The sequence below is a fragment of the Bremia lactucae genome, linkage group LG7, assembly GCF_004359215.1.
Source record: "Bremia lactucae strain SF5 linkage group LG7, whole genome shotgun sequence".
NCBI lineage: Eukaryota > Oomycota > Peronosporomycetes > Peronosporales > Peronosporaceae > Bremia > Bremia lactucae.
This window is the reverse complement of record NC_090616.1, coordinates 27477-37084: the sequence shown is the minus strand read 5'-3', so window position 1 is coordinate 37084 and position 9608 is coordinate 27477. Positions and strand designations below refer to the sequence as shown.

Genomic DNA, 9608 nt, shown 5'->3' with positions numbered 1-9608 from the left:
CAAGCTCTGTTGCACAGACTTATCCTTCTCAAAAAGAACTTGAAGCAAGAAATGTTGAACAAATGTGGATAAATTCGACTGTGAAGAAAAAATCAGGCCGGAAAATATAGCTACCACACAAGTTGCGCACGATGCTCGCACATTTTGTGATAGGTGATGGAGCATCGGTACTGTATACATTATATTCTGCCAAATAGCTTTCTGTGCATCAGAGATATTCTGCAAGAGTTTTGCTATTCTTGAGTGACTATGCCAGGCACTCAAGTGCATGAATTATGCTCGTCAATATCAATCCATTTTTTTATAAGTTTCAACAAAATTATACAACATCAGAGAGCATGTGCGATTGGGGGCAAAAAGTTAAAATGAATAAAATTGCAAGTGAACGCCAAAGTCTCGAATGTTTAGAAATACATGGTTATCGATCTGCGAGCACTAACAGCTGCTCTGAATGAAATGATGTAAATGCCGATAGCATATCACTGTAAACTAGTTGAATCAGCACCTGAGCGTGTTTTTTGTGAGCTTAGATCAGATACTTCAGCCCTAAAAGCCCACCGTGAAAGGCATGCCACGTTGATGTACTGAATAGATTTCGCACTACTTGCAAATATCTAGCTAGCTAGCGTCATTTCATTAGAGAGGCTGCCAAGTAATAAAGAATACCATGCGGCATTAAAGATAATACAATAACTAATTATAAACATTTTGCATACGGTCCCAAGTAAGTCGCGGAAGAATTGTCTTTGAATGAATCTTCGCGCGTATTCCAAATCGCTCCATCTGCCCCGCTCAAACGCCTTAGTAATAGACGACGTTGCTTGACAGCATAACAACGCCGCTCTTGCTCATTCAAGTTCATTTTATAATTATATTGCTGCCACGCACCACACCGTGTAAATATTTGCTTGCATGAATCAAATTATTTCAATTCACCTACTTTTCCTCCGCTGCGTATAAACGGCACCCCCTCCTTCACAACTATTGTACTTCTGTCTGCAGGAACAGCGCTGAACATGAATTTTGATTAATGCCAACTGCAAACACACCATAAAAGACTGCCTTAGTTCCGCCCTTAATAATGTAAGTGCTCGCTTAAATGAGACCAGGGCGAAGTGTTCGGAGACATTCGCGTTCGCTTTCTGCAATGAGCGCGCCACAATATCGAAACATTTTGAAGCAGCGACTCGAATGTCCCAATTAACATCCACGATAGGAGGACGAAGCTGCTGCAAAATTGAAGCACAGACATCGGGAGAGCTTGACGATACTTCGCCCAACTTCTCTGCGGCGTTCTCTCGGATCTATTCCTTCTGCCTATCATCAAAATATTCCATCGTCAAACAAAAGATTCACCGTTTATTGTTCCTCTCAGAAAAAGGCATTCGAGGCGAGTTGCAGGCGCACTCATGACTAAAAATTGCAAAATATAAAGTATAACATTTACCCCATACTAGTGACAGAGTTAACATCCGATATTCGAAAAGATGGAGCTAGCTAAGACTGTCCAGGAGTTCGAGCTTACTTGGGTTGTTTACGACCCGATGGATCCTTTCGGGGCCCTACTAGCGCTCTGTACGCTATTTCCCATGTGAGTTTATTCGCACGCACGGTGATTAAATTAAATATAGCTAATGTTGACCTTTTGCATTGTGCAGCTTTTTGATGATCGTGTACTTTACTGCCATCACTTTGCGACGCGATTTAGACAGCATTAGTATGCTTATTGGGCAGGTGAGAAAATTACAATTTTTCTCAAATCCTACCCGACTCGATATGTTTATTGATTGGTAGCTCGTGAGCGTCGTAATAAACAAGGTGGTCAAGAAGCTTATTAACCAGCCTCGGCCTATAGGCGCGTACATGAGCGGGCCAGGAATGCCATCGGCGCACTCACAATTCATGGGCTTTTTCGCGACATACTCAGTAGTTTATACGGCGAAGAGGTGCGACGTTTTAGATTTGGCTGCCTTTGTTGTGGGTTGACACGCCGTTGTGCTCCAAGGTTGAACGAGCGCCGACATCTTGAGCAGTGGATTACTATCTGTGGTGTCATATTTATGGCAGTATTAACCTGCTATTCAAGAATTCACTTAAAGTACCACTCGATAGACCAAGTTGTAGTTGGTGCTTTCTTCGGAATACTCATTGGGATTTTTTGGTACGCGCTGGTCGCAAGGGTATGTTCTCATATTCGAATTGCCAACGTCACACAATTACTTAATTCGCTTTGCACTGATTAAGGTAGATCTCCCCGAAGCTTTTTCCACTAGTAACTGAAACACGTTTTGCCAGATTTTTCTACATGCGCGACATATCTCACATTCAAGATCTAACGGTTCATCAATATGATGTTTGCTGCAAGTCTTACAAGAAGTTGCAGAAGCTGCACTGTTCTATTCACGTACCTAACAAAGAGCAGTGAAACTTGCTCTTTATGCCAAGGCTACTTGGTTTAAACAATAAAGGTTTCTTCAAAACCAATCATCACTCGTGCTGGTTTCTAAGATCTTCATTTTTACATAATTAATATACATAGACTGCTTCTAAAGGTCAAGCATCAAAGCATACAATACTAATTGCAGAAACATTCACAGTCTGTATTCACTGCAATAAGCTTTCGATAAACATTTTCGCCACACCATTTAATAGCACAAATCCTAATGTGTTCCTTATTTAGTATAATTAAGCAAATAAAGTCCAAGATTACATCTGTGTAACGAGCTAAAGTTGCCCTTAAGTGGCAAAAACCCGTTTAAGTACGCTTGGTGTACTTAGGAAATGGTCAATTACTTAATTAAGCTATTAAACCACTTGGGTGTGGTTAACATTGTGAGATGACGCCTAGCGTCATCCGTGATGCCGGCTAGCGTCATCCGTTATGCGAGGTATCTAGAAAGATACGATCGCAATACATATTAGTGTAATCTACAGAGATGACTTTTTAAATTTGGTAAAAATGAGTATTTATATTAAATACGATTAAATGTAAATCAGTCTGACAACTACTTCCTACTCGAGTGGTCACTAGTACGTGCAGAGGAAGACTTCTCTTCTAAGGTAACTAGCTTAAAGAGGGTTAAATGAAAACTGTATTAATATAATTAAGTATCTCTTCTATCTATCTTGTAAATACTATTTTAATTATAATCTAATACTAAACATGCAATTGAATTCTTACCTTATCTTTTCTGTATCTTTCTTTTGTTTATCTCTAAAGCTGATTAGTCTGCGGAATAAATAGATATAATGGTCTATACCTATTTATGATAAGAATTTTGAACATTACTATATAAAGTAATATCTTCCAAATATTATCTACCTTTTAAATAATGTATTAATTAACAACCTTTAAGTATTAATATCATGTAACGATACACCCCGTTACACTCTTTGCATGTAAAAGAAGACGGTCAGACCGCTTCCTCGCTGTGCTAGGGTGTGTGCCTAAGTAGAGCGTGGCCGCATTAAGACGTGCCCGGCTACACTTGGTAGCACTTGAAATCATTCCCACGACCCGCATATCTGCGTGTGTACGTGATGATGAGCGTCAATATCGATTGGGCTAGTTTTTCTCACCTCTCTGGACATCATTGGGAGGTGGTAAAGCACGTAGCATAGGGACTTGGTGAACAAGTTCCGGCCAGGCTCTTGAGCAATCCTCCTGAGCAACATGTTGATCAGTTGAAGCAGCTTGAGGTATTCGTGCTCGGACAGTGGAAATCTGCGTCCGAGGCACATAGCCATGCTACGACAGAGACCGTCACTCAGACTCAGGATGAGCTGAGGCGTGAGCAGGCTCGGAGCAAGGCTCTCAACAGGACTGTTGAGACGCTTTCCGCCCGGCCGCATCAGCCGAGGCCCATTTGGATGGACCCGCCCAAGTTCAATGGAACTGCAGCGCACACGATTGTCCACTGGCTGTTATCCGTGGAGCGATGCGGTGTCGTACGCCATGTCGCACCTGCGCGGTAATGCCTTGGAGTGGGCCAACTCGGCGATTACGTTAAGGCGTTTTCTACATGGGCGATTTTTAAGACAAAGATTCGCGCCATGTACCAGCCGCCGAACAACGAAGTGCTGCTTCAGGCGCGCACCTTTGGAGCGCGAAAGGCGAAGCGACTTCCGCAAAAGCATGTGCATAAGATGCGTTCGCTGTCGGCGTCCATTACAGCTCATTAAGGTGCCCACGTTTATGAACGGACTACGGCATGGCCCATCGCGACAGGCCCTTTTCAGAAAGGTGCCGTCGACGATGGAAGAGGCAATCCAAATTGCCTTGGTTGAAAAGCAATCCTACAACAGTGCCTCGGCGACAGCTTGGTAGAAGCCGTCGGCAGAGAGGTCAGATGCCACTCCCATGGAGTTGGGCAATGCAGACGTTGTCTGCTATAAATGCGGAACCGCGGCCATATGATAGCTCGCTGCTATGCCAGGGTCCCTGCTGGGGCGAAGATGCCCAGCAAGATGACTCCCTTCCCAAAGGGCGATGACAAGAACCAGCGTGCGAGACGCATGAGTTTTGCATCGACCACTGAGGGGTCAAGAAATGCAGGAGCGCAGTAGGGGCGGGATGCCCTACTGACGCAGACTTTGAAGCTACCCCTAAGTTCAGAGTTGTGGAACGAATGGGTAGCATAGTCCCTGAGGTCTCAAACTTTGGACCTCAACCGTGCTGGTCTATGGCGCTCATGTAAGAGGCTATGACTAGGTGATGACCCTCCTAGTGGATTCGGGTGCATCACGAAATTTTGTGAAACTCGCGGCTCTAAAAAAGAGACCGGCGATGTTTGAGTCGCTCTGCCAGGATAGCAAGCGAGAAGAGGCGACCGTTTGTTTACGAACGGTGCGCTTGTCAAGTCTGAGGGAGTTCAGGTAGAACTCGCCTTCAGCTTTAGTGTCTTCTTTTATAAAGAGAAGTTCACAGTGCTAGGTATGGAGAGTCCGTATGACCTCATCCTAGGCATGCCATGGTTGGAAAAACACCAACCATGGATAGACTGGCGTACACGAACAGTTGCAGACTCTACGTAGGACACCGGAAAGGATGTGATACTGCGAGTGGCGTATACAACTGATGTCGTGTTGAACACAGTTGAGGGTGCGTTGACGGGATGTCAAACGTCACCAATTCCTTCCCAGCTCGTGGAAACTGGGGTAGTAAAAAGGGCAATGACAAGTAGTCATGTGTCCCGTCCTGCACAGAGCCGAGAGCCTATGGCAGTAGACGGCGAACTGACAGGAAGTCAAGCATCGCATGAACCGGCACAGTGCTCAGAGCCTGGTGCGGTTGGAAGGGGTTGCGTTAGCCCGGAGAGCAACAACATTCTTAGTCAAGGAATAGAATGGACCCGTAGGATCTTTAAGGCAATGACCCACTCCGCGCACCAAGTGCAGCTTTTGTGTCATGCAGGACAGCTTCGTCCAGAAGTAATGCTTAATCGTTGGTCGAATGACTACCATCTCAAATAAGTTGCCAGCCTTTAGGAATCGGCTGCACGCATCAATAGACATTTCGTCTAGCTCTAAAAAGCGTGTAACGAAGGGATTGCCGCAAGGCTAACTTCTTCCTCAATGTTACCGGCTACACCATTTAGAAGCGTATGTAACTGCTCACTCGTATCAGTTTGTGAGGGTATAAACGCTTCGCGTCTCCCCTGTCTTGGAGTGGAGACAATACGCCTCTTAGAGGCCGGTACATCCACGTCCCTAATTTTTTTAGCCTGTATTGGTTCTATACCAGACATGGTGCCTCATTAAATATCCGACAAGGAGTTAGGTAACTCAACTTCCTTGTCCAGGCGACCGTTTACGTGTCGCTTCACGTGCATTAGAAGGGTTTGACCCGAAATGCCCTGGCGAACCGCCAATAGTGTCACTAGTGACACTCAGTATGGTGCCACCTCGGCCAACTACACTCGGTGGACTTAGACGTGCCACTCCACGTATCTCAGGGGTATTGCACCCTTGATGCCCTAGTGAATCGGCAATAGTGTCCCTTTTGACACTTAGCATGGTGCCACCTCGGCCGACCACACTTGGTAGACTTAGACGTGCCACTCCACGTAGCTCAGGGATATAGCACCCTTTATGACTCGGCACTAGGGCTACAATGCTTTCAGCATTCACTGACTCATTATCACAACGAGTGTCACTCGACGGGGTACGTGCCGTTCCACCCCTTTTTTCTGAGTCGGGCTCAGAATTAATGTCTACAACGTTGGAGTTTATTAACTCAGACATTCAAATGTCTAAAACACTGACAAATCCAGTCAGTGATTCGCATAAATAGCGCGCTTGTTGCCTTGCAAAGGTAGGTTCATGACTATCCGAAGCTTTGCTACGAACATTGCGCGTGGCGCCTAAGATTAAAGACCTCTAATCGATCCATGACTATTGACGTTCAAACCAGGCCATACAAAGAATAATATCAAATCTCAAATCCAAATCAAGGACGAGACAGCGGTCCATACTGTCAAAGTCCAGAAACTATATCCCTAAGGAGCGTCGTGTAATTATGTTCGACGTCTTTTACTTGAGGGAAATCAACAATACGTTGAGGCGCTTAAAGCGCATGAAAGTGATACAATCACTGTTTGCTTAGCGACTGGGACTCGTGTCGCTGTTCCTAAAGTTCCGTTGAACCTGAGTCAATTAAAAGTGACCATGGCTTATTAAAGCCTTTCACAGTCGCTTGGGCGACTAACAAGTAAGGCTTGTACTCACACCCCGTGTCATTACGCACCGAACGGATGAGGCTAGGTCCTGTTTACTCCCACCTCCTAAATGTTTAGCAGAGCCTAGATCTTCCCTGGTAGGGCGCCTCGCACCTACTGGGTATCGACATTATCCCGCACTGTACTAGATTTCTGGTATGGTGTTCTTTCGAGCTTTACGCGTATTTCGTAGCGGACAGGCCAAATATAAATGTTTCGTGCTTCCGTATATAATATCTACGGATGTTCTCATGCTGTTTCACAGCTTGAAGTGCCTCTTCTCTTTCCTCAACGAGGCTTAGTTCCATGGGCTCCGGTCTATATGACGGTACCCATGTGCTCGAAGAGCTTATTCGGTAAACAAGCGTGCTAACACGAGCAGACATAAGCCGAAATCAGCGCGTAGCGCTATGGCAACTTCCTCTATGAAAGAACCAGGATGGGATCCAAATAATTCTGTCCGGGCAACGCCCTGATTGAGACCTCCAATAATTTAAATTCTGTTAGGATTTGTAATTTTTTTATAAGATTGCTTCGACAATTGCTTCTTGCACCGGGTCTTGATGCATAGATGCAATGAGAGCTCTCAGCTTCTGGACATAGTTCCCTAGGCTTCGCTTACCGTGTCGAGTCGCTGTGAGCCGTGATCGCATGCGAAGAGTCTGATCAGGCGGTAAAACATGCCGGTCATTTGGTGTTTCAGCGAATCTTATGAGGGCAAAGTGTCATTTATGGACGTACTGCATGATAGTGCCCACTCCATGGCCCTACCTCTGAGTTTGTATTGGCCATAGCCACCTTTTGCCGTTTTAATAAGAACAAGGCGGAGTCAATGGACATCTCCATCTGCTTAATCCAATAAGGAGGGTTTATCCCTCTTTTCCCATAAACGTCTTGATAGAGGCGAGCCTTAGGCTCTGAATTGGGTATCTACATGTACCGAGTTCGCATAGATGCCGCAAGGCGATCCTGAACCTGTCCGATCAGGGAGAATTTATTTCACATAAAGGCTTCAAGACTTGCATGCAGGACCTCTGTGTCCTAGGGCATTATAAATTCTTTCCGTCCAAGCCCAAACATAGTTTGAGCTTTTCATACGCTGTGCGTTGCGCCTCTGATAGTTCTATAAGCTCTTTTATTTTAGTATGGCTTAGTCTTATTAAGACTAAGCGTAGATTCACTACTAGTGCTACGAAATGTGGCGGAGCTACCTCGCTTCTCAAGTCAGAGGAAGACTTATAGACTCAAACAGTCTCTTAGTTCTATGAGATTGGTGGCTTCAACAACTCAGGGAGTCGTACAAGCTATTAAAGCTTAAAAAATCCCAGTTCGAGGAATTCAGGAAACGTAGAACCAAGTGGCAACTAAGCCCGAGAGTATGTTCCTTAGAAAGGCTTCTAATTAATGCGCAAGCCTTAGGAAGGCACAAGACTCTTTAAGATCAAAAGGGGAACTGCGCTTTATATATTCCTTAAATTAAAAGCCTAGCCTCAGCTAATTGAAAATAAATTTCGGCCGCCGAATTTATATATGGTGGCGATCACATTTGTTGCCCATAATAAATGGGATTTTAGTTATTAGCTATTCTAGAATAGGATAAAGGGGACTTTACCCACAAAATAAATGTACCACAAAAATGGTTTTCCAGCCAATGTGTACCCCATTACATAGGAATTTATAGTTTCATGAGCTACTTGCAAATAAATTCTTGCGACATTTCAAGTATCAGTTTTCTACATCAAAAGATGACCTACATTTAGATCAAAATTAGCTTCAAAGGTCGTACCTTATGATGGATAGATGACTCAGGAACGATGCCCATCGTTTAACAAACTAAGAGCTGCTACTTCAATAGAGCTGTAATATGATTGATTCGACTCTAGATGTGACGGTCACCTTTTGCTAGTACTGATAACAGTACTAGTCAACCTACACTGCTTACAGTGAATGTGAGGTGCCTCAATTGCTTTATGTGCACGACGTGCAGAGGAAGGTTCTAAGTAGCAAAGAAGTTTTAGCTTATAGGCTGGCGCTTATATAGCATCTACGCTTTACTATGCACACACCTTCTAGCACAGTGAGAAAACGGTGTGATTATCTTCTCTAACGCACAGTGAGGTACTTGGTGGGAGCTTAAGAGACCTCACTCAACGAGCTAGGTACCTTAGGACAAGTGTCGTCACGGAAGCGGTTACCCGGCCCACGAGCGCACTCGTTATCAAAGAAGAAGCTTACTGACTGATTCATATCTAATCGAATCAGAAATAAAACCTTGTAACCCGATAATATATGCCATCTCGGTAAATGTGCACCCCTACATTGAGAGCGTATTATTCCGAATACCTCGGATTGGGGACGACGCTAGCCATCCTTTTCAATGCGAATTCATCTATGTGCATAACATACACAATGTAATGTAGCACATATCGTTTAATGGACCGTTAATGTGGTACATTTATTTTGTGGGTGAAATCCCCTTTATCCTATTCTAGAATAATTAATAACTAAAATCTCATTTATTATGGGCAACAAATATGGTCGCCACCATATATAAATTCGGCGGCCGAAATTTATTTTCAATTAGCTGAGGTAAGGCTTTTGATTTAAGGAATATATAAAGCGCAGTTCCCCTTTTGATCTTAAAGAGTCTTGTGCCTTCCTAAGGCTTGCGCATTGATTAGAAGCCTTTCTAAGGAACATACTCTCGGGCTTAGTTGCCACTTTAAGCGCCTCAACGTATTGTTGATTTCCCTCAAGTAAAGACGTCGAACATAATTACACGACGCTCCTGAGTCAATTAAAAGTGACCATGGCTTATCAAAGCCTTTCACAGTCGCTTGGGCGACTAACAAGTCAGGCTTGTACTCACACTCCGTGTCATTACGCACCGAA

The 9608-nt window shown here is 44.3% G+C and overlaps 2 protein-coding genes across 2 annotated transcripts; one reads left to right on the top strand and one right to left on the bottom strand.

Annotated features, from left to right (window-relative positions):
- Positions 1–896: 896 nt before the first annotated feature.
- CCR75_009162 (uncharacterized protein) lies at positions 897–1304 on the bottom strand. Its single transcript, XM_067967207.1, is given in 2 exon segments — positions 897–1037; positions 1050–1304. 1 exon segment carries the CDS (start codon positions 1250–1252, stop codon positions 1076–1078), a length of 177 nt encoding a protein of 58 aa, XP_067815939.1. The 5' UTR covers positions 1253–1304; the 3' UTR covers positions 897–1037; positions 1050–1075.
- A 183-nt stretch (positions 1305–1487) lies between these two features.
- On the top strand, positions 1488–2521 carry CCR75_009163 (uncharacterized protein; the record flags this gene model as incomplete). Its single annotated transcript, XM_067967208.1, has 5 exons — positions 1488–1591; positions 1659–1734; positions 1795–1946; positions 2006–2180; positions 2249–2521. The coding sequence occupies 5 exons, from the start codon at positions 1488–1490 to the stop codon at positions 2423–2425; spliced, it is 684 nt and encodes a 227-aa protein (XP_067815938.1). The 3' UTR covers positions 2426–2521.
- Between the last annotated feature and the right edge of the window lie 7087 nt (positions 2522–9608).